The sequence below is a fragment of the Oncorhynchus gorbuscha genome, linkage group LG01 (assembly GCF_021184085.1).
Source record: "Oncorhynchus gorbuscha isolate QuinsamMale2020 ecotype Even-year linkage group LG01, OgorEven_v1.0, whole genome shotgun sequence".
In the NCBI taxonomy this organism is placed as follows: Eukaryota; Metazoa; Chordata; class Actinopteri; order Salmoniformes; family Salmonidae; genus Oncorhynchus; species Oncorhynchus gorbuscha.
This window is the reverse complement of record NC_060173.1, coordinates 32,961,604-32,987,440: the sequence shown is the minus strand read 5'-3', so window position 1 is coordinate 32,987,440 and position 25,837 is coordinate 32,961,604. Positions and strand designations below refer to the sequence as shown.

The 25,837-nt window shown below is 43.8% G+C and overlaps 1 protein-coding gene across 3 annotated transcripts in view; it reads left to right on the top strand.

Moving 5' to 3' along the window:
- The first annotated feature begins 3,077 nt into the window (after positions 1-3,077).
- LOC124036218 (semaphorin-3D-like) overlaps positions 3,078-25,837 on the top strand; it is a 79,521-nt gene continuing 56,761 nt past the window's right edge. Inside the window, exons 1-3 of one of the 3 annotated variants that reach the window (XM_046350496.1) lie at positions 3,078-3,345; positions 3,555-3,635; positions 23,736-24,005. In XM_046350496.1, the coding sequence (XP_046206452.1) occupies positions 3,620-3,635; positions 23,736-24,005 (286 nt within the window). In that variant the 5' untranslated portion in view covers positions 3,078-3,345; positions 3,555-3,619. The remainder of the gene's footprint in view (positions 3,346-3,554; positions 3,636-23,735; positions 24,006-25,837) is intronic. The other 2 variants (XM_046350511.1, XM_046350504.1) reach the window with 2 other exon arrangements.

Sequence of the window (25,837 nt, the reverse complement as noted above, 5' to 3'; positions counted from 1 at the left end):
TAGGGCATCCAAAATGGCTCTCCACCTACTTTCGTTCATGCAAGGGTTTTTCCTCGTGCCAAGAGAACCATGCGTTACTGTAGAGTGGTGTCTCCAGTTGGTTTTGAACCTTTCCTGCTTTCTCTTCCCTAGTGGGTTGTAGTCCAGTGTCTGTCTTGTCATTGTCTAACTTGATTAGACGGTATGTGGTTGGAGATATGCGCTGCTTCATTTACCTTGTTCTGTTTGTTATGTTATACAGTCGTGTCAATAATCGCTCTCACACATTTATGAAACTTTAGTCAGTACTTAGTTCACATGGCCCACTAATTATTATGTGTTTTGCAGTTATAAAAAGTAATAAATTACTCACTTCAGAAATGTTAATTGTCAGCTCAATGCTTCATTCATGAATTGTTTGCCACGCTACCGACATGCACTTTCTGAATCTAGGTCACGTGCCAAAATGGTGCCCATTCATACTCGTAGAGGTACCAGATTTGGTGCAGGCCGTTTTTAGTTTGTCATTATATGTTGTTTTGACAATATATGAGATCTTTATTTTGAGTTGAATCATACGGACGTTTTATTTTGATTAATGTATAAAGGTCGTTCCACATATTATGAGTGTAATACTGTGATGTATTATAGAAAGATAATGTGGTCACCTCTCTGGAGAAGTGTGTTCCCACCAGGCACACACTGGTTGAATCTGTAACAGTTTTCGTCCTCCTCTTCTGAGGAGTAGGAAGGATCGGACCAATGCGCAGCGTGGTAAGAGTCCATAATATATTTTAATTAAATATAACTGAACACAGTAAACAAAAGATTACGAGAATAAATGTGTCGCAGTCACGTATGGCGCAATCACTGACACAGAAAATAATCACCCACAACCAAAATTGGGAAAACAGGCTACCTAAGTATGATTCTAAATCAGAGACAACGAATGCCAACTGCCTCTGATTGAGAACCATACAAGGCCAAACACAGAAATACAACATAGAAAAAAGAACATAGATTACCCACCCCAACTCACGCCCTGACCAAACTAACACAAAGACATAATACAGGAACTAAGGTCAGAACGTGACATCTGTTCTCAGTGGGTTATTGGTACAACTCAATCTAGGTAGGAGAGTTACCGACTGGTATTTATGCCAGTCAGTTTCAGACTTGGTCTGGTCTGACCTAACTTTCCGTCTGACATGTATGCTGAGTTCATAATCAAGTGGGATTATGCCAGTTGGAGACATTCAGGTGCTTTGAACTCTCTGAGAAACAATTGGATAATGGCAAACAAGCTGCGTCAACAATACACTAAAAGTACAGCTGCCATGCTTGTAAACCAATGATAGTGTTCAACAAATATATAAATAGATAGCTTTTTAGAAATAATGTTTTGCTGTTCAATTTAACTACCGAAAATGTTGTTATCGAGGTAATTTCCTCAGTAGGTGACATCAGAGATAGACATGTGAGAGAAGTCGGAGCTCAGGGATGATAGTTTCCCACTAGTAATTACAAGTTGCAGAGGCGTTGGATTTGCAGGTGGATTTCTCCAAATCATATGTGATAAATACCACCTTGCCACTTGATTATGAACAAAGCATTTTTCGAGACACTTCTTGTGAGACATCCAAGTACAGCTCATTGATACATAGCTTATTGGTTGGATCCATTTGATTAAATTCATTCAAGTCAACTGCTGAGGGCTGAGCACTAAACACCTTGTAAATAAATCACTTGACCTCCCGCCATCTCCCTTGGCCCTGAGACACATAGACCAAACTGTCTCACAGAGGAACACAACAGTGCTTCGTGTGAGATGTGATACAGTTGTTATCTTGGGTAGCTACTTCTTATTTGTAGTAGGCTTGTTACAAATGTTAAATGGTAGTTCAATACAAGATGTACAGAAGGGTGCTGGTTTGCATAGAACACAGTGGCACAAGAATACTACAATATCATTCATTCCTACAACAAGGTCTTACTCTGCTGCAAACCGGTTGAGGGAGAGATGACTGTTTAAAATGGATTCAAACAACATACTGTTACTGAGGCTATTAGGTTTTAAGTAGGTTTAAATACTGTAGGATGTTCAGGGAGTAGCTGATGGCCAGGACTGGAAACCAAGTCCAGAGGTTGTCAAGCCAACACCTTAACCATTATGCCAAGAGGTCCAAATCTCTTGACTAGGTTTCTAGTTGATGTGTTAACACTACCATATACAACACTACAATATATACAAATCAATGTTGTTGTCAACCTATTTCACTGGTCACGATGGCAACACCCAACCGTAGCACGCGCTCCAGCAGGTGCATCTCACTGATCATCCCTAAAGCCAACACCTCATTTGGCCGCCTTTCGTTCCAGTTCTCTGCTGCCTGTGACTGGAACAAATTGCAAAAATCGCTGAAGTTGGAGACTTTTATCTCCCTCACCAACTTCAAACATCTGCTATCTGAGCAGCTAACCGATCGCTGCAGCTGTACATAGTCTATCGGTAAATAGCCCACCCAATTGTACCTACCTCTTCCCCATACTGTTTATATTTATTTACTTTTCTGCTCTTTTGCACACCAATATCTCTACCTGTACATGACCATCTGATCATTTATCACTCCAGTGTTAATCTGCAAAATTGTAATTATTCGCCTACCTCCTCATGCCTTTTGCACACATTGTATATAGACTCCCCTTTTTTTCCTTTTTCTACTGTGTTATTGACTTGTTAATTGTTTCCTCCATGTGTACATCTGTGTTGTCTGTTCACACTGCTATGCTTTATCTTGGCCAGGTTGCAGTTGTAAATGAGAACATCTTCTCAACTAGCCTACCTGGTTAAATAAAGGTGTTCTCAACTAGCCTACCTGGTTAAATAAAGGTGTTCTCAACTAAAGGTGTTCTCAATCAAATAAAAATAATTTGGGTGGAGGTTTTTTCAGCAGTGTTATGCAGTTTATAAACTGCATATCTTTCTTCTTTTTAGAGAGGCAATGAGTGGGGGTTTGCCATCCCTACTTCCTTCCCTCGAGGCAAGGGGCCACATTTCTAACTCATCCCTCTCCATCCATTTAACACGTGCAAGTAGAGTGCATAGTTAGTTATTCGCGGACGGCGGGGACTCAAACTGCTCAGAAGTGAATAAAGGAAGCACAGGGAAATATTGGGGCGATTTCGTTTGAGCAACTTGTATCGCTGCTGTGATAAATGCCAGCCAGCCCTTGCCAGGTGTAATGTAAGGTTTCGGGAATGTGTTGTTAAGGTCTGTGTGTGAGTTCAGCTCTGGTCATCATTACGCACGTGAGGAATCTCGCTCCAGCAGCGACAAGACAACGTTGAGAACAGGTACTTTGCGAAGTAAGGATGGTTTCGTTTATTTTATATATTACGAACAAATAAGTAAAATACACATATGTTAAATGTGTGTAGAACATGAACATACAGCATACAAATAGTTAATCTGGTAAAAAAAGTTTACACTGAATAGCCAAATGTGTTGCATTAGACATGTTGTTGGGTAAATATTTAATTGGGTATTGGTGTTTTACGCAATGTTTTTCTCTAAGGGGAATGGTTTGTCTTCATAGCCTTGTCAGTTTTCCAAAGGCTCTTATGATCTGCGTTTTGAATTATGACTACTGGCACAGGTAGGGCACATCTAAGTATTTCTTAAAAAACTGTAGGTCTAAAAGAATAGTACACAAACAGTTGATTGACAAGGTTTACATTGGTTTACTAACAAGTGGTCTATTTCAAAGCTACAGAAGTGTAGGAGAAAGCTTTTCGATTTGATCTGTGGAGCTCAAATATAAGAGGTGGATAGTTCACATTATACTGATTATCATGAGCCAGGAGTTGATAAATGGATAAGCCTCATACATTATACACATTTTTCTCTCTTTATGATTTACAGTGTTGTTTTTATCTCTTACAGAGCATAAATACTACATACAATGTGGATGATAATATATATCCCGTCGGTATGTGAGGAGTATTTCATAGAGACAGAGAAAAATCTGCACAAAATGTTTAAGATGAGTTTGGTATGAGGACATTCTGACAGTCTTCTGACAGTAGTAAACTCTCCTCCTCTCTTCTGCACTTCTTCTCACCTCAATGCTAATAGTCTTGGTTCGGTGTGTGTGTGTGTGTGTGTGTGTGTGTGTGTGTGTGTGTGTGTGTGTGTGTGTGTGTGTGTGTGTGTGTGTGTGTGTGTGTGTGTGTGTGTGTGTGTGTGTGTGTGTGTGTGTGTGTGTGTGTGTGTGTGTGTGTGTGTGTGTGGTACTGTCTGTTCACCGTGTTGACTCAGGGGCTTTAATACCTTTCTGTCACAATCTGAAGTAGTGCAGATTTTTTCTCTGTAAAATGAATGCTCAAGGGGGCAGCATGACAGAAGATTGCCTAAGAAATAATACAATTGTCAATACAATTGTTAATACAATTGTATAGCATAATAATTCATAGTGAAACATGTCCACTTTACTTTGGTTATGTGTGTGTGTGTTTGGTAACAGCCTTAATAATGTGGCAGGCACACACACACACACACACACACATGCACACACTCTCACACTTTCTCTCACACACACACACACACACACACACACACACACACACACACACACACACACACACACACACACACACACACACACACACACACACACACACACACACACACACACACACACACACACACACACACTGTTCAGGGTGTCATAGCAAAACTCACTCTGATACCCTGTGGTTTAACTGTATCAGTCTGTGTAATGGGAAGGGCAGGACAAAGAACTGCTACCTCGTTATTCTAGCCACCCCAGCCCAGCCTGCTCCCAGCTATTCAGCTCTACTTCAGCTCTACAGCACTCAGCTCTGCTAAAGGTTTACCTAACACCCTACCAGGAGCCCGTGTGTAGGCCAGAGAGAGAGAGGTATGTGGATGGTGATTTGTGTGGCAGTCGTCCAGTAGTGTCAGTCAGGGTGACGTGAGTAAATAAATGCTGGCTAATTTTCTGCCGCCTCACCTCTGAAAGACAACAGAGGAAAATACTCCTGTGATTGGACTCTTTAAACAGCAGCCAAAACATTACCTCACTGCCCATGCCCTGTCAGACATGCGTATGACTGATTAGTGTATGCACAGGCACGGATAGACACACTCATAGTGGCAGGGGCAGGGCGCATACAAATGGCTGGAGGTTTACATTTACATTACATTTAAGTCATTTAGCAGACGCTCTTATCCAGAGCGACTTACAAATTGGTGCATTCACCTTATGACATCGAGTGGAACAGTCACTTTACAATAGTGCATCTAAATCTTAAAGGGGGGTGACACAATGGAGTTGTCAACCGTGATGGCGAGATCATGGAACGGGCAGTCCTTCCCCGGGAGGAAGAGCAGCTCCGTCTTGCCGAGGTTCAGCTTGAGGTGGTGATCCGTCATCCACACTGATATGTCTGCCAGACATGCAGAGATGTGATTCGCCACCTGGTCATCAGAAGGGGGAAAGGAGAAGATTAATTGTGTGTCGTCTGCATAGCAATGATAGGAGAGACCATGTGAGGTTATGACAGAGCCAAGTGACTTGGTGTATAGCGAGAATAGGAGAGGGCCTAGAACAGAGCCCTGGGGGACACCAGTGGTGAGAGCGCGTGGTGAGCAGACAGATTCTCACCACGCCACCTGGTAGGAGCGACCTGTCAGGTAGGACGCAATCCAAGCGTGGGCCGCGCCGGAGATGCCCAACTCGGAGAGGGTGGAGAGGAGGATCTGATGGTTCACAGTATCGAAGGCAGCCGATAGATCTAGAAGGATGAGAGCAGAGGAGAGAGAGTTAGCTTTAGCAGTGCGGAGCGCCTCCGTGATACAGAGGAGAGCAGTCTCAGTTGAATGACTAGTCTTGAAACCTGACTGATTTGGATCAAGAAGGTCATTCAGAGAGAGATAGCGGGAGAGCTGGCCAAGGACGGCACGTTCAAGAGTTTTGGAGAGAAAAGAAAGAAGGGATACTGGTCTGTAATTGTTGACATCGGAGGGATCGAGTGTAGGTTTTTTCAGAAGGGGTGCAACTCTCGCTCTCTTGAAGACGGAAGGGACGTAGCCAGCGGTCAGGGATGAGTTGATGAGCGAGGTGAGGTAAGGAGAAGGTCTCTGGAAATGGTCTGGAGAAGAGAGGAGGGGATAGGGTCAAGCGGGCAGGTTGTTGGGCGGCCGGCCGTCACAAGACGCGAGATTTCATCTGGAGAGAGAGGGGAGAAAGAGGTCAGAGCACAGGGTAGGGCAGTGTGAGCAGAACCAGCGGTGTCGTTTGACTTAGCAAACGAGGATCGGATGTCGTCGACCTTCTTTTCAAAATGGTTGACGAAGTCATCTGCAGAGAGGGAGGAGGGGGAGGGGAGGAGGATTCAGGAGAGAGGAGAAGGTGGCAAAGAGCTTCCTAGGGTTAGAGGCAGATGCTTGGAATTTAGAGTGGTAGAAAGTGGCTTTAGCAGCAGAGACAGAGGAGGAAAATGTAGAGAGGGAGGGAGTGAAAGGATGCCAAGTCCGCAGGGAGGCGAGTTTTCCTCCATTTCCGCTCGGCTGCCCGGAGCCCTGTTCTGTGAGCTCGCAATGAGTCATCGAGCCACGGAGCGGGAGGGGAGGACCGAGCCGGCCTGGAGGATAGGGGACATAGAGAGTCAAAGGATGCAGAGAGGGAGGAGAGGAGGGTTGAGGAGGCAGAATCAGGAGATAGGTTGGAGAAGGTTTGAGCAGAGGGAAGAGATGATAGGATGGAAGAGGAGAGAGTAGCGGGGGAGAGAGAGCGAAGGTTGGGACGGCGCGATACCATCCGAGTAGGGGCAGTGTGGGAGGTGTTGGATGAGAGCGAGAGGGAAAAGGATACAAGGTAGTGGTCGGAGACTTGGAGGGGAGTTGCAATGAGGTTAGTGGAAGAACAGCATCTAGTAAAGATGAGGTCGAGCGTATTGCCTGCCTTGTGAGTAGGGGGAAGGTGAGAGGGTGAGGTCAAAAGAGGAGAGGAGTGGAAAGAAGGAGGCAGAGAGGAATGAGTCAAAGGTAGACGTGGGGAGGTTAAAGTCGCCCAGAACTGTGAGAGGTGAGCCGTCCTCAGGAAAGGAGCTTATCAAGGCATCAAGCTCATTGATGAACTCTCCGAGGGAACCTGGAGGGCGATAAATGATAAGGATGTTAAGCTTGAAAGGGCTGGTAACTGTGACAGCATGGAATTCAAAGGAGGCGATAGACAGATGGGTAAGGGGAGAAAGAGAGAATGACCACTTGGGAGAGATGAGGATCCCGGTGCCACCACCCCGCTGACCAGAAGCTCTCGGGGTGTGCGAGAACACGTGGGCGGACGAAGAGAGAGCAGTAGGAGTAGCAGTGTTGTCTGTGGTGATCCATGTTTCCGTCAGTGCCAAGAAGTCGAGGGATTTGTATCTTTGATACAAAGACGGCTATGTAGCTAGCTATGTAGCTAGCTACGATCAAACAAATTAAACCGTTATACCGTTATACTGTAATGAAATAAAATGAAAATGTGATACTACCTGTGAATGCGACCGGGTTGTTGAGTCTATTCAGAAGACGTTGGCTAGCTGTTGGTTAGCTGTCGGCTAGCTAGCAGAGTCTCCTACGTTAAGGACGACAAATAGCTGGCTAGCTAACCTCGGTAAATTAAGATAATCACTCTAAGACTACACACTCTAAACTACACAATTATCTTGGATACGAAGACAGCAAAGACAGCTATGTAGCTAGCTAACACTACACTAATCAAGTCGTTCAGTTGAGTGTAATAGTTTCTCCAGTGCAGCTAATCAGTGGACGTTAGCTAGCTGGCTAGTGAAGACTACGTTAGGACGGCGAAATACGATAATTACGCAATTATCTTTGATACAAAGACGGCTATGTAGCTAGCTAAGAAGAAATTGCTAAGATTTAGACAAATCAAACCGTTGTGCTATAATGAAATGTAATGAAATGTTATACTACCTGCGGAGCGAGGTGCCGATGCGACCGCTCGCTCCAACCCGCACGCGCACTTGAGTAAGGCAGCTAGCTTTCTTGAGTAAGGCAGCTAGCTCAGCGATTTAGCTCACTCTAGCTCAGTGATTTCTGTGGTGGTGGGGCTAGCCAGCAGACAATACAGAGTGTTGATTCTGACACAGAAATCTATGTTTGAAAATATTTTGCTTTTGGAAGAGGTAAAATTGATAGCAATTAAGAGGCCGTATCACACCTGCTATTATGAAATAAAACAGAATCAATGCTATATCGTAGTGTACAGGCTCCAGTATGCATCAATATTCTGCTGTGTTTACAATGTCCTCAGCTTCATTCCTGAGCTGTGTGATTAATGCCTGCACTTTTTCCTGGACTGGGCTGAAAGCATCCCTCTCTCTCAGAACTGCCCTTGTTTGGGGTGGAAGGTGTGTATGCGTTTACATGCTTGTTTGTGTAATTACTATCGAATATTTACTGATGTTTTATAAATTGCATTTCAGGATTTTGGGATGTTGAGCCAATGGAACTGTAGTCTCTTATGTTTTGTGTCAGAAAGTATTTTGTTTAATTTGACTCGTGTCCACATGAGGTTAGAAGACCTAGAATCACCTCAGCAGTTGGACATTTTCTGACTGGTAATAGCATGTCCTTGTATGGTTATCCTTTCAGATCCCTTCAGACAAACAGAGAGGGATACCTTAAATGAGATGGTTTGTGTGTGTGTGTGTGTGTGTGTGTGTGTGTGTGTGTGTGTGTGTGTGTGTGTGTGTGTGTGTGTGTGTGTGTGTGTGTGTGTGTGTGTGTGTGTGTGTGTGTGTGTGTGTGTGTGTGTGTGTGTGTGTGTGTGTGTGTGTGTGTGTGTGTGTGTGTTGTGTGCACACGCTTGCTTAGAGTCCACAATATCCAGGTGGTACAGTCAGCCTGGCTGAGTCTCATTCCCTACTCTCTGTCCTCCTTATTTTACTTGATGTATATTTTTGTCCCCATCCATTTCCTCTTGTTTACTTCCCTTCACAGGAAGCCCTATGGCAGAACAACCAGACCCAGTTCCCTCAGGTCCATGACCTACTGATCAACTATCAACTAATAGTTGTTCACCCTCTAGCTCTCTATAGTATGGGAGTTTCCCACCCGTTCTCTAGCAGAAGGCATTGTGATGAGGGGTGATCAGTATTGTTGTCTCCTCAGGCCACTGTGCTGATGTTAAAGCAGCACTCAGATCTGTCATTCCTTTTAGTCACAGGCTATTACACCCTATCAGCGTAGATCTGAGGATAATTAGCATTTAGGGTCACCTGCCCTGTTACTGTCAGTTGGCCTAAAGGTGTGTAGGATTACACACACAGATACAGGACACCTGAAAGCTGTTTTCTGCACTTACCTGAGGGCTTTTCCATTCAGACATAATGGCAGATTAAACCTACATCGAACATGGAATGAGACACTAACAACAGCAGCACAGGCCTATTATACTAGACTGTAGTGTTATATTGCCACTACAGCACTGGCCTACAGTATGCTCTGTCCTTGTCAGATAACTGGCAGCTTCATTAAATAGTACCTCTAAAACACCAGTCTCAACGTCAACAGTGAAGAGGCAACTCCGTGATGCTGGCCTTCTAGGCAGAGTTGCAAAGAAAAAGCCATATCTCAGACTGGCTAATAAACAGAAAAGATTAAGATTGGCAAAAGAACACAGACACTGGACAGAGGAACTCTGCCTAGAAGGCCAGACACTCTAATGTACTTGTCCTCTTGCTCAGTTGTGCACCGGGGCTTCCCACTCCCCTTTCTATTCTGGTTAGAGACAGTTTGCGCTGTTCTGTGAAGGGAGTAGTACACAGCGGTGTACTTCATTTCTCAGAACAATAGTTTTTTACAACATTAACAATATCTACACTGTATTTCTGATCAATTTGATGTTGTTTTAATGGACAAAAAATGTGCTATTCTTTCAAAAACAAGGACATTTCTAAGTGACCCCAAACATTTGAATAATGGTGTAGATTTTTTAGTGACTGGCCTACACACAATACCCCATAATGCCATTATTTTATTTATTAACCTCTTGATTCTAGCCATCCCGGATCCGGTATCGTGAATACAGCCTCAAGCTCATTACCATAACGCAACGTTAACTATTCATGAAAATCGCAAATGAAATGAAATAAATATGCTAGCTCTCAAGCTTAGCCTTTTGTTAACAACACTGAAGAACTTCAGATGTTTTCAATGAGGAGACTCTCAGTTAGATAGCAAATGTTCAGTTTATCAAAAATATTATTTGTTTAGGACAAATCGCTCCGTTTTGTTCATCACGTTTAGCTACGAAAAAAACCTGTATCCAGGAGTGTAATTATCCCCGCAGCTCATTAGCATAACACAACGTTAACTATTCATGAAAATCGCAAATGAAATGAAATAAATATGCTAGCTCTCAAGCTTAGGCTTTTGTTAACAACACTGTCATCTCAGATTTTCAAAATATGCTTTTCAACCATAGCAAAACAAGCATTTGTGTAACAGTATTGATAGCTAGCGTAGCATTTAGCGTTAGCATTGAGCGGGCAACATTTTCACAAAAACAATAAAAGTATTCAAATAAAATAATTTACCTTTGAAGAACTTCGGATGTTTTCAATGAGGAGACTCTCAGTTAGATAGCAAATGTTCAGTTTGTCCAAAAAGATTCTTTGTGTAGGAGAAATCGCTCCGTTTTGTACATCACGTTTGGCTAAATTCAGTCATCAAAACGCCAAACTTTTTCCCAAATTAACTCCATAATATTGACTGAAACATGGTAAACGTTGTTTAGAATCAATCCTCAAGGTGTTTTTCACATATCTCTTCGATGATATATCGTTCGTGGAAGTCTCCTCTCTCCCCTGAACCACATGGATGAATGCGTGCAGCTTGGAGATTACGCACCAATTTCGACAAAGGACACCGGGCGGACACCTGGTAAATGTAGTCTCTTATGGCCAATCTTCCAATGATATGCCTACAAATCCGTCACAATGCTGCAGACACCTTGGGGAAACGGCAGAAAGTGTAGGCTCGTTCAAGGCACATTTACAGCCATATAAGGAGACAATGGAAAACAGAGCCTCAAAAATTCTGCTCATTTCCTGTTTGAAGTTTCATCTTGGTTTCGCCTGTAGCATCAGTTCTGTGGCACTCACAGATAATATCTTTGCAGTTTTGGAAACGTCAGAGTGTTTTCTTTCCAAAGCTGTCAATCATATGCATAGTCGAGCATCTTTTCGTGACAAAATATCTTGTTTAAAATGGGAACGTTTTTTTTATCCATAAATTAAAAGAGCGCCCCCTATATCCAAGAAGTTAATACACTCACTCCCTGAACTTCCTCAGCTTTCTTGCCTTAGCCGGATTGCCAGGCTCCCCTGCCTCAGCCGGCTCATCGTGCTTTCATGCCTCTTCCACCGGCTCGTCAGGTTCTCATGCCTCAGCCGGTTCGCCAGGCTCCCCTGCCTCAACCAATCTGTCAGGTTCCCGCGCCCCAGCTGACATGACAGGTTCCTGTGCCTCAGCTGGTGTGAAAGGTTCTCGCGCATCAGCAGGGGTGGCCGGTCTGCTCCTGATCCCCGGGTTCGTCCCCTTTGACAGCGTACTGCGGCTGGAACTGCGCGTCGGGGAGGGTTTTGTCTTGTCACGTATACTCCCTCTCCGGCCTCTAGGTCATCAGGCTGCTGATTATCCCGCACACCTGTCACCATTGTCTCGCGCACCTGCACCTCATGACACTCACCTGGACTCCATCATCTCCCTGATATCTTCCCTGTATCTGTCACTCCCCTTGGTTCTTTCCTCAGGTGTTATTGACTCTGTCTCATGACACTCACCTGGACTCCATCATCTCCCTGATATCTTCCCTGTATCTGTCATTCCCCTTGGTTCTTTCCTCAGGTGTTATTGACTTGTCTTTGACACTCAGGTGATATCTTCCCTGTATCTGTCACTCCCTGGTTCTTTCCTCAGGTGTTATTGACTCTGTCTCATGACACTCACCTGGACTCCATCATCTCCCTGATATCTTCCCTGTATCTGTCACTCCCCTTGGTTCTTTCCTCAGGTGTTATTGACTCTGTCTCATGACACTCACCTGGACTCCATCATCTCCCTGATATCTTCCCTGTATCTGTCACTCCCCTTGGTTCTTTCCTCAGGTGTTATTGACTCTGTCTCATGACACTCACCTGGACTCCACCACCTCCTTGATTATCTTCCCTGTATCTGTCACTCCCCTTGGTTCTTTCCTCAGGTGTTATTGACTCTGTCTCATGACACTCACCTGGACTCCATCACCTCCTTGATTATCTTCCCTGTATCTGTCACTCCCCTTGGTTCTTTCCTCAGGTGTTATTGACTCTATTTTCATGTCGGTGCTTTGTTTGTCTTTCGTGGTCATTGTTTCTTTTATTTATTAAAACACTCACTCCCTGAACTTGCTTCCCGACTCTCAGCACATTCATGACAGTATGTGTGCTATGATGGAGGATATGTCTAGATGTCATGCTCAATGTTTTTATGTTGTATTTTTTAGTTGTTTGTGAAAAAAATAAATACAACTTTAATTAATGTAAAAAAATGTTTAGATACTGTTTGACCCAACTTCATGTGTACACACAGTACACACCTTTCCTATTCATATACTGTCCATAATGTCCATACACACCATCATATACATATTTATGTTTTGGACTCTGTCATTGCTTGTTCTAATATTTCTATATTTCTTAATTCCTTTCTTTACATTTTGGGATTCGCGTTTATTGTTTTACTGCACTGTTGGAGCTCGGAACATACAAATTTCACTATACATATGATTACATCTGCAAAATATGTTTAGGTGACCAACAACATTTGATTTGATTATGTATGGTTGTTTACTATAACCTTTATGGTTGTGCAATGAAACACATTTAACCCCTTTCTCTATAACCCAGGGAGGTCTCGCTTTGTGTGTGTGTGAAACACAACAGTTCACTTATGGTCTCTTCCAGAGTGAGATGAGGTGAGTGAGACGATAGAGAGGAGGGGGACTAATATTAGTGGATACTAATATTTGAAAACCAATATTATAAGAGGAATTTATGAACAGTAATACGCAGACATCAGTTCAGAGTTCTGTTATTGTAAGTCCATGGAAGCTTTTATGAATTGAGAAACAAACTACCACAGTGACCAACACATTACAGCACCAACACTGACTGTGAGAAATCCTGCTTCGAGTTGTAATAGGTATTTCTGAGCTCTGTTTTATTATAGTTCTCTCTCAACACTGTTTTATTATAGTTCTCTCTTAACACTGTTTTATTATAGTTCTCTCACCACTGTTTTATTATAGTTCTCTCAACACTGTTTTATTATACTTCTCTCAACACTGTTTTATTATAGTTCTCTCTTAACACTGTTTTATTATAGTTCTCTCAACACTGTTTTATTATAGTTCTCTCAACACTGTTTTATTATAGTTCTCTCAACACTGTTTTATTATAGTTCTCTCACCACTGTTTTATTATAGTTCTCTCTCAACACTGTTTTATTATAGTTCTCTCACCACTGTTTTATTATAGTTCTCTCTCAACACTGTTTTATTATAGTTCTCTCAACACTGTTTTATTATAGTTCTCTCTCAACACTGTTTTATTATAGTTCTCTCAACACTGTTTTATTATAGTTCTCTCAACACTGTTTTATTATAGTTCTCTCTCAACACTGTTTTATTATAGTTCTCTCAACACTGTTTTATTATAGTTCTCTCTCAACACTGTTTTATTATAGTTCTCTCTTAACACTGTTTTATTATAGTTCTCTCTTAACACTGTTTTATTATAGTTCTCTCTTAACACTGTTTTATTATAGTTCTCTCTTAACACTGTTTTATTATAGTTCTCTCTTAACACTGTTTTATTATAGTTCTCTCAACACTGTTTTATTATAGTTTTCTCTTAACACTGTTTTATTATAGTTCTCTCTTAACACTGTTTTATTATAGTTCTCTCAACACTGTTTTATTATAGTTCTCTCTTAACACTGTTTTATTATAGTTCTCTCTTAACACTGTTTTATTATAGTTCTCTTAACACTGTTTTATTATAGTTCTCTCTTAACACTGTTTTATTATAGTTCTCTCTTAACACTGTTTTATTATAGTTCTCTCTTAACACTGTTTTATTATAGTTCTCTCTTAACACTGTTTTATTATAGTTCTCTCAACACTGTTTTATTATAGTTTCTCTCTTTTTAACACTGTTTTATTATAGTTCTCTAACACTGTTTTATTATAGTTCTCTCTTAACACTGTTTTATTATAGTTCTCTCAACACTGTTTTATTATAGTTCTCTCTTAACACTGTTTTATTATAGTTCTCTCAACACTGTTTTATTATAGTTCTCTCAACACTGTTTTATTATAGTTCTCTCAACACTGTTTTATTATAGTTCTCTCAACACTGTTTTATTATAGTTCTCTCAACACTGTTTTATTATAGTTCTCTCACCACTGTTTTATTATAGTTCTCTCTCACCACTGTTTTATTATAGTTCTCTCACCACTGTTTTATTATAGTTCTCTCACCACTGTTTTATTATAGTTCTCTCAACACTGTTTTATTATAGTTCTCTCAACACTGTTTTATTATAGTTCTCTCAACACTGTTTTATTATAGTTCTCTTTTAACACTGTTTTATTATAGTTCTCTCAACACTGTTTTATTATAGTTCTCTCTTAACACTGTTTTATTATAGTTCTCTCAACACTGTTTTATTATAGTTCTCTCTTAACACTGTTTTATTATAGTTCTCTCAACACTGTTTTATTATAGTTCTCTTAACACTGTTTTATTATAGTTCTCTTAACACTGTTTTATTATTAGAGTTAATAGCTAATAGAGATTATTTAAATGTTGCTGGTATATTTTATGTTGTGTATTGTTTCACCATAACAAAGCGTCAGTTGTGTATTTAGCCTAGTAGACAGACTCACATAGAACCACATGGGGGTTAGCAACATGCTTTCTTAAACTGTAGAAGAAAACATGATTGACTGTTGCCAAGAAAAGCAGTTCAAGTCCTGAGAGCTAAAACCAATTACCTCTGTTATTACGCCAAGTATGTGTCACTGGTCAGGGAATACTGTGTGTGTGTGTGTGTGTGTGTGTGTGTGTGTGTGTGTGTGTGTGTGTGTGTGTGTGTGTGTGTGTGTGTGTGTGTGTGTGTGTGTGTGTGTGTGTGTGTGTGTGTGTGTGTGTGTGTGTGTGTGTGTGTGTGTGTAATCTAGAGTAATAGGACGTCTAATGCACTTTGTCCTTGACAGATGTGATAATGGCTTACTTACTGGCTACAACATTGTTAGATAATGCTTTACCAAGGGTGGTCTATCCTTGTCCCTCTCTCTTTCCGTCTCCCTCACAGGGAGCTAAATGCTTTACTCAGTGTAGTCTTCAGAGGGATGTGCTCCGGGCAAAGAGAGAGAGGGAGAGAGAGAGAGAGAGAGAGAGAGAGAGAGAGAGAGAGAGAGAGAGAGAGAGAGAGAGAGAGAGAGAGAGAGAGAGAGAGAGAGAGAGAGAGAGAGAGAGAGAGAGAGAGGAAACAATTTGAGGGAACATTCCTCTGGTACTGTGTATGAGTCTCATCAGAAAGACACAACAAATGGGTTTCCATTACAATGTCCCCCTAATGATTTGCCGGGGATTCTGGTACGTCGGTCATGACCAGTCCTTGTTGGGTCATGGCTGGTGCTTTAGAAACAGGATTTTGTATATTTAGAGACATGCTTTTGGGTTGGGTGTGTCACGGTTCAGAACATTTTGGCAAAAACAGTTTGGTAATTCAAAGAGGAATGCCGTATATTTGATGAGACATCATTTTGTAGGGCTGAACACCACACACTGTAACTGAACTTAACACCATCCCGACTCTCCATGGTGTGTGTGTGTGTGTGTGTGTGTGTGTGTGTGTGTGTGTGTGTGTGTGTGTGTGTGTGTGTGTGTGTGTGTGTGTGTGTGTGTGTGTGTGTGTGTGTGTGTGTGTGTGTGTGTGTGTGTGTGTGTGTGTGTGTGTGTGTGTGAGCTATTAGCTTTGGATCTGTCACTATCATAACCATTTCCCATTGCCCCCTTCACCGTGTTCCGCCTACCCTGCCAAATATAATAGTTACTGTTGGTCCGCCAGGAAACACACAGACAGACACACAGACGAACACACACACACACACACACACACACACACACACACACACACACACACACACACACACACACACACACACACACACACACACACACACACACACACACACACACACACACACACACACACACACACACACACACACACACACACACCTAATGTAGCCTGCCAGGAAACAGAGATGTTAGCTTAACCTGCATGGCACTGGCTGGGCAACCAATTCTCTCACAACTTCTATCTTTACCTCTCCATCTCTCTCTCCCCCTCTCATGTGCTCTATCTAGATGAATGGTGCCTTAAGTATTAGTGTCTAGTGTAAAATAGAGCCATAGTTGCATATTCCCCAGAGACAGTCAGTAGGTCTGAGGTGAAAGCCTCCATTGACTGACATTGTATTTGTATTTTTTTAATTTCACCTTTATTTAACCAGGTAGGCTAGTTGAGAACACCTTTATTTAACCAGGTAGGCTAGTTGAGAACACCTTTATTTAACCAGGTAGGCTAGTTGAGAACAAGTTCTCATTTGCAACTGCGACCTGGCCAAGTTAAAGCATAGCAGTGTGAACAGACAACACAGAGTTACACATGGAGTAAACAATTAACCAGTCAAATACAGTAGAAAAAAAGAGAGTCTATATACATTGTGTGCAAAAGGCATGAGAAGTTAGGCGAATAATTACAATTTTGCAGATTAACACTGGAGTGATAAATGATCAGATGGTCATGTACAGGTAGAGATATTGGTGTGCAAAAGAACAGAAAAGTAAATAAATAAAAACAGTATGGGGATGAGGTAGGTAAAATTGGGTGTGCTATTTACCGATAGACTATGTACAGCTGCAGCGATCGGTTAGCTGCTCAGATAGCAGATGTTTGAAGTTGGTGAGGGAGATAAAAGTCTCCAACTTCAGCTATTTTTGCAATTTTTTCCAGTCACAGGCAGCAGAGAACTGGAACGAAAGGCGGCCAAATGAGGTGTTGGCTTTAGGGATGATCAGTGAGATACACCTGCTGGAGCGCGTGTTACGGGTGGGTGTTGCCATCGTGACCAGTGAACTGAGATAAGGCGGAGCTTTACCTAGCATGGACTTGTAGATGACCTGGAGCCAGTGGGTCTGGCGATGAATATGTAGCGAGGGCCAACCGACTAGAGCATACAGGTCGCAGTGGTGGGTGGTATAAGGTGCTTTAGTATCAAAACGGATGACACTGTGATAAACTGCATCCAGTTTGCTGAGTAGAGTGTTGGAAGCTATTTTATAGAAGACATTGCGGAAGTCGAGAATCGGTAGGATAGTCAGTTTTACTAGGGTAAGTTTGGTGGCGTGAGTGAAGGAGGCTTTATTGCGGAATAGAAAGCCGACTCTAGATTTGATTTTAGATTGGAGATGTTTGATATGAGTCTGGAAGGAGAGTTTACAGTCTAGCCAGACACCTAGGTACTTATAGATGTCCACATATTCTAGGTCGGAACCATCCAGTGATGCTAGTCGGGCGTGCGGGTGAAGGCAAGGAACGGTTGAAAAGCATGCATTTGGTTTTACTAGCGTTTTACTAGCGTTTAAGAGCAGTTGGAGACCACAGAAGGAGTGTTGTATGGCTTTGAAGCTCGTTTGGAGGTTAGATAGCACAGTGTCCAAGGACGGGCCGGAAGTATACAGAATGGTGTCGTCTGCGTAGAGGTGGATCAGGGAATCGCCCGCAGCAAGAGCAACATCATTGATATATACAGAGAAAAGAGTCGGCCTGAGAATTGAACCCTGTGGCACCCCCATAGAGACATACCAAACCAAACCACCCAACTGCACAAACACACGAAAATGCACACACGCACACACACACGCACACACACACACACGCACGCACGCACGCACGCACGCACGCACACACACACACACACACACACACACACACACACACACACACACACACACACACACACACACACACACACACACACACACTCTCTCTCTCTCTCTCTATTTCTCTCATGGCACATACGTGATCTGACCTGACGTTTTTCTAATACTTTAATAGGGCTGTACTTCTCTCTGTCATTCTAACTCACTCTCTCCAATAGTGTTTAGTCCACTGCCTCCTTCCTCATATCTATAATCGCTATCAGAGCTGGCTGAGAGGGTTGTTGATCTCATAACACTTGAGCTTCCCTCTCTGTTAACACTGCATTCTTCAACACAGAGGCACTGATAGAATGGTTTGTGTGTGTGTTCGTGCCCGCGTGCGTGTGTGTAATATGGGTGTTCAAGCTTAAATGTTAGTCGCCTGGTCTAGAACTTGTCATCACCCCCTGATGTGAGGGAGGAAGATCCCCACAACGACTATATCTCTTACACATAAACACACACTCTGATACATTATCTAGGGTCTGAGAAGCTTCATCCGAATAAACATCAGTCTGTTGTATCAATCCCTAATCCTCGTCAGTACTAGTCTTGAAAACCCGACCCTAGGCAACATAGTGACTATGAACAAATCGCGAGGCAGGCATGCCAGAACGTTGTGATTCAAAACCAAATTTTGCAGGCAAAACCTTGCAAGCTATCCCCTTGCGAAATGCACTCAGAGAGTATTAACCTCCCTGATCTCCATCTTGCTCGCTATTATTTAGTATTTTATTCAAGCAGATAAGAGTAATGACGTAGGCAGTGATGTAGTTCTTCTGTCAAAGGAATCCGTCATTGAAACCAGACCCTAGTCACTGTGTTGCCCAGGGCGAAATTTCCGAGACTACTTCAGTACAGGGCTATAGAGAGATGGGTGTGTGTTGTGGATGGATTCATGCCCAGCCAGGTCACCTGTGAAACAAGTCAGTATTCGACGTCCATCCATGTCTGAGGTTGTCAGGAGATGACCGGCCAATAGGGGCATCAGTGAGCGCTTTTACCTTCAAGTAGGTTTCGGTTTTGCTAGGGCGTTGTGGACGGTGATGGCAGATGGGTGTATGCATCCGCCTCTGGTCCCAAAGGTCTCATGTGAGCGGAGTTGAGCTGTTGTAAATCCTGCTCCTCCCTTTGTCACTCGATGTCCTTTCCAACCGCTCCGTGCTCACAGGAAGAAACATGGCCCCTCCAAATTCGCTCCAATATTTAAAATCACAATTTAACCAAGACCTATCTATTTCTGTGATTACCTGGACCTACCATTTGGTTTTGAAATATTGAAACCAAGCCATATGGATTTGATTTAATGTATTTGAATAAACATGAAAAGGTGAATGTAACAAGCGCACATCATTTCAAATAGGCTAGCATATAAACATTCTAAATAGGTCAGGAGCAAGACAGGGCTTTCAATTATTTCAAGGCTATAGCCTACAAATAAATACATTGTGAAGCAAATGTTTAAGAGATTTTTATTTAATAAATATTTTGCTACAGTGACACACTTAGTTATCTCCCCACCTCGTTCCTTTCTTTTAGCATGTGCACGCAGTAAGTACACCATCATGCTTTCGGTATACATGTGTTTTCAGATTCCACAATGATTCTTTAGTTGTGGACACTACATCACCACACTCCCTCTCTTCCTCTTCCTCATCTTTGTAAGTCACCTTGATTTAGCACCTGTGTGTTTTATCAGTTTAATGAACTTATTTAGCGAACTCCATGACAGTAGCTAAAGCAAAGGGCTATCGCAGCACACAAGTAGACTACAAATGCATGCTGGGACGGGGCATGCCCTGAGGTTGTGAAGTGAGCGCTACTGGAGCGAAATTGGAGCGGGTGAAAAGGCAAACTCTCCAGCCTTTGGGAATCTGGCTCCGCGCTCCAATCAAATCGGGCACGCTCTGCACCGCGCTCCAGTCCAGCTCCACTCCGCTTGCATACTCTGGTTCCAATCCAGCGATAGAAAGTTGTTTCTACCCCAAACCTTAACCCTTACCTTAACCATTTGCAGTTAATGCCTAACCTTAAGACTTCTGAGTTAATGCCTAAACCTAACCCTAACCTTAACACTTCTGAGTTAATGCCTAAACTTAACCCTAAACTTAATACTTCTGAGTTAATGCCTAAACTTAACCCTAACCTTAAAAGTTTGGAGGTAATGCCTAAACTTAACCCTAACCTTAAGACTTCTGAGTTAATGCCTAAACATAACCCTAACCTTAACCCTAACCCCTAACCCTAGCCCTAACCCTAACCCTATGCCTAAACTTAACCCTAACCTTAACACTTCTGAGTTAATGCCTAAACTTAACCCTAACCTTAACACTTCTGAGTTAATGCCTAAACTTAACCCTAACCTTAAAAGTTTGGACACTTTGAAATTTGACGTTTGGAACTACTTCGAAATGTGACGTTTGAGAAACATAGACGAATGTCTAATTCTGACTTGAGACTGTGAGAGCTAGTTGTACTGCCTCAGCTCCCATTCATGTTTGTCTGAACAGGGATGATATGGTGTATCTCTGCCAATTTGGGGATACATTCCACATAACTCTCTCTCTCTTTTGCTATCTATTTTGGTAACTTGGATAAATGTTTTCTGTTGTAGAATGTTTATGTAGAATGAATCACATTCATTCATTTAGTCTGACATTATTTATGTTCAACCTAGACAGGTTGATATATGTTATCTGTGTGGGGGGGCAGAGAGAGAGTGAGAGAGGGAGGAGAGAGAGGGAGGTAGTGAAAGAGAGACGGTGAGAGAGGGGAGGATCTGCATTCTGAAACCTTCATTTGTGATTGGTTAGTTAATCATTAACAAGATGGAATATGTGGGATGTGTTGGGATGTATCACTGCAAGGAAATACCGAACGTTATGAGAGTTCAGGACACTGCAGTGTTATTAGTTACTCGGCCCTACAGGTCTCTCCCCTTGGGTCACCCTTAGTCTCACCCCTAGTGTCACCCTTAGTCTCACCCCTAGGGTCACCCTTAGTCTCACCCCTAGGGTCACCCTTAGTCTCACCCCTAGGGTCACCCTTAGTCTCACCCCTAGGGTCACCCTTAGTCTCACCCCTAGGGTCACCCTTAGTCTCACCCCTAGGGTCACCCTTAGTCTCACCCCTAGGGTCACCCTTAGTCTCACCCCTAGGGTCACCCTTAGTCTCACCCCTAGTGTCACCCTTAGTCTCACCCCTAGGGTCACCCTTAGTCTCACCCCTAGGGTCACCCTTAGTCTCACCCCTAGTGTCACCCTTAGTCTCACCATAGGGTCACCCTTAGTCTCACCCCTAGGGTCACCCTTAGTCTCACCCCTAGTGTCACCCTTAGTCTCACCCCTAGGGTCACCCTAAGTCTCACCCCTAGGGTCACCCTTAGTCTCACCCCTAGGGTCACCCTTAGTCTCACCCCTAGTGTCACCCTTAGTCTCACCCCTAGGGTCACCCTTAGTCTCACCCCTAGGGTCACCCTTAGTCTCACCCCTAGGGTCACCCTTAGTCTCACCCCTAGTGTCACCCTTAGTCTCACCCCTAGTGTCACCCTTAGTCTCACCCCTAGTGTCACCCTTAGTCTCAACCCTAGGGTCACCCTTAGTCTCACCCCTAGTGTCACCCTTAGTCTCACCCCTAGTGTCACCCTTAGTCTCACCCCTAGGGTCACCCTTAGTCTCACCCCTAGGTTCACCCTTAGTCTCACCCCTAGGGTCACCCTTAGTCTCACACCTAGGGTCACCCTTAGTCTCACCCCTAGGGTCACCCTTAGTCTCACCCCTAGGGTCACCCTTAGTCTCACCCCTAGTGTCACCCTTAGTCTCACCCCTAGGGTCACCCTTAGTCTCACCCCTAGGGTCACCCTTAGTCTCACCCCTAGTGTCACCCTTAGTCTCACCATAGGGTCACCCTTAGTCTCACCCCTAGGGTCACCCTTAGTCTCACCCCTAGGGTCACCCTTAGTCTCACCCCTAGGGTCACCCTTAGTCTCACCCCTAGTGTCACCCTTAGTCTCACCCCTAGTGTCACCCTTAGTCTCACCCCTAGTGTCACCCTTAGTCTCACCCCTAGTGTCACCCTTAGTCTCACCCCTAGTCTCACCCCTAGTGTCACCCTTAGTCTCACCCCTCGTGTCACCCTTAGTCTCACCCCTAGTGTCACCCTTAGTCTCACCCCTAGTGTCACCTCTGAACCTCTACTAACTAAACAATAACCAATAAGTCCTCTCACCGTAGGCTGCCCCTAAACACTTTGCTGTACTCTCTATCCATCCGTCCTGTCTAACGGCAGTACTATTAGTATAAACTTGGTCTTAACAGCTCTCTGATGTAGCGTTAAGAGACAGACATGACTTAGAACATTTATAACAGAAGATAAAGGAATTGTTGAGACTGGGTCATCAGCCTAATGCAGAACCTGTCACGACTTCTACCGAAGTCGATGCCTCTCCTTGTTGGGACGGTGCTCGGCGGTCGACGTCGCCGGTCTTCTTGTCATCACTGATCCATTTTTCTTTTTCCTTGTCTTGTTTCCCCACACACCTGGTTCTCATTTCCCTCATTATGTGTTGTGTATTTAACCCTCTGTTTCCCCCATGTCTTTGTGGGGTATTGTTTATTCTGTTTATTGTTATGTGCACATTAGTCTGTTGACCTGGGTTATGTTAACCCAAATTGTTATTTTGTGTATACTTTGCCGTGTGCTTTTGGTTCGCATAAATAAAAGGCTCCATTGGCTACCTAATATCTGCTCTCCTGCACCTGACTCTCTTACAGGCATTTGCTCATACCTGGCAGAACCATGGGCTAGAATAATTTTGGCATTTAGGTACAGATACCATATCTTAATTTGATCATCATGTTGTTGCAGGAATTTTAATGAAAACTTGTAGTGTATTTGAAGTTTTAAAAGGCTTCTAAATGTTGTAATTTTCATAAAGAAATTTGAGACCCTTTATCAATCCCTACAAAAAAGGTTGATTAATTATAATCCACATAATAATTCACATTTCCTGTTGCTGCACTGTTATTTTCCTGCTGTTGCAAAGTGGCTCAAATTTAGGCTCTACATCTCTACATAATGAAAAGAGTTTAGCATGAGAAAGAAAGAAACAGATAGAGAAGGAGTGCGGGAGAAAAGCGAGGAGAGAGAGACTTTAGAAAGAAGGATGGATGTGTGAAAGACGACGGTTGTTGTTGTTGGCCTGACCTTTTGTTTTGGTTAAACAGATTTAGATGGACACAAAAGGAGAGGCAGGGACAGGCAACAGCTGATGTAGGCCTGGTACAGAGAACAGCATGCCTATAGGGTACCATGTAGAAACAGCTGAATACTCTCACACACACACACACACACACACACACACACACACACACACACACACACACACACACACACACACACACACACACACACACACACACACACACACACACACACACACACACACACACACACACACACACACACACACACACACACACACACACACACACACACACACACACACACACAGGGATAGACAGGAATAGAGAGAGGAAGCGAGAGGTAGAAAGAGAGTAAGAGAGAAGAGAGAGAGACCTCCCTTAACTCTTTAACTCCTGACATTGCTTTCCTCTTCCTTTCAGGACGGTTGAGGAACAGTAGCAGAAGAGAGAAGAAAAGAGAAGAGAGAAGAAAACCTCCACTTATCATGAAGACTGGAGGAGCAAATCCTGATCCTTGGGAGAGGAGCCAGGGTGAGAGGCTGTCCGGGAGCTCCGCTGGCAGTCAGGGGAGGATTAGGCTGTCTCTAGCCCACCCAGGTCTGCTGCGTCTGGGGATAGTACTGCTGGTCGTCCTGCCCTCTGGAGAAAGTGTCAAACAGAATGTACCCAGAGTCAAACTCAGCTACAAAGGTAAGAGACTAGGATATATGGTACAATAATGGCATGCTAATGCACTGATGGCTGAGTAATGGCTATTATTTAGGACAAATTAAAGAATCATGTTTAATATGTGACTTAACCAAATTAATTTGATTCTGCTAGTTTTAATAGATGCTTTAGCTGGGAGGATGAACTAGCTATGACCCACAAGTAGGCCCTCAACCAACATTTTGGGTACCAGCGGTCTAACTTTAGGTTGGCATGGGTTGTAGGTAGCACCAACAAATGACCTATTTCAACCCCACTGCAACCCCTATTTCAACCCCACTGCAACCCCTACTTCAACCCCTACTGCAACCCCACTGCAACCCCACTGTAATCCCTACTTCAACCCCACTTCAACCCCACTGCAACCCCTATTTAAACCCCACTGCAACCTCTATTTCAACCCCACTGCAACCCCCTATTTCAACCCCACTGCAACCCCTAATTCAACCCCACTGCAACCCCTATTTCAACCCCATTGCAACCCCTACTTCAACCCCACTGCAACTCCACTGCAACCCCTATTTCAACCCCACTGCAACTCCACTGCAACCCCTACTTCAACCCCACTGCAACTCCACTGCAACCCCTACTTCAACCCCACTGCAACCCCACTGCAACCCCTATTTCAACCCCACTTCAACCCCACTGTAACCCCTACTTCAACCCCACTGCAACCCCACTGTAACCCCTACTTCAACCCCACTTCAACCCCACTTCAACCCCTATTTCAACCCCATTGCAACCTCTATTTCAACCCCACTGCAACCCCACTGCAACCCCACTGTAACCCCTACTTCAACCCCTATTTCACCCCCACTGCAACCTCTATTTCAGCCCCACTGCAACCCCTATTTCAACCCCACTGCAACCCCTACTTCAACCCCTACTTCAAACCCACTGCAACCCCACTGCAACTCCTACTTCACCCCCTACTTCAACCCCACTGCAACCACTATTTCAACCCCACTGCAACCCCTACTTCAACCCCTAGTGCAACCCCACTGCAACCCCACTGTAATCCCTACTTCAACCCCACTTCAACCCCACTGCAACCCCTATTTCAACCCCACTGCAACCCCTATTTCAACCCCACTGCAACCTCTATTTCAACCCCACTGCAACCCCACTGTAACCCCTACTTCAACCCCTATTTCACCCCCACTGCAACCTCTATTTCAGCCCCACTGCAACCCCTATTTCAACCCCACTGCAACCCCTACTTCAACCCCTACTTCAACCCCACTGCAACCCCACTGCAACTCCTACTTCACCCCTACTTCAACCCCACTGCAACCACTATTTCAACCCCACTGCAACCCCTACTTCAACCCCTAGTGCAACCCCACTGCATCCCCGCTGTAATCCCTACTTCAACCCCACTTCAACCCCACTGCAACCCCTATTTCAACCCCACTGCAACCCCTACTTCAACCCCACTGCAACTCCACTGCAACCCCTATTTCAACCCCACTGCAACTCCACTGCAACCCCTACTTCAACCCCACTGCAACTTCACTGCAACCCCTAGTTCAACCCCACTGCAACCCCACTGCAACCCCTATTTCAACCCCACTTCAACCCCACTGTAACCCCTACGTCAACCCCACTGCAACCCCACTGTAACCCCTGCTTCAACCCCACTTCAACCCCTCTTCAACCCCTATTTCAACCCCATTGCAACCTCTTTTTCAACCCCACTGCAACCCCACTGCAACCCCACTGTAACCCCTACTTCAACCCCACTTCAACCCCTATTTCACCCCCACTGCAACCTCGATTTCAGCCCCACTGCCACCCCCTATTTCAACCCCACT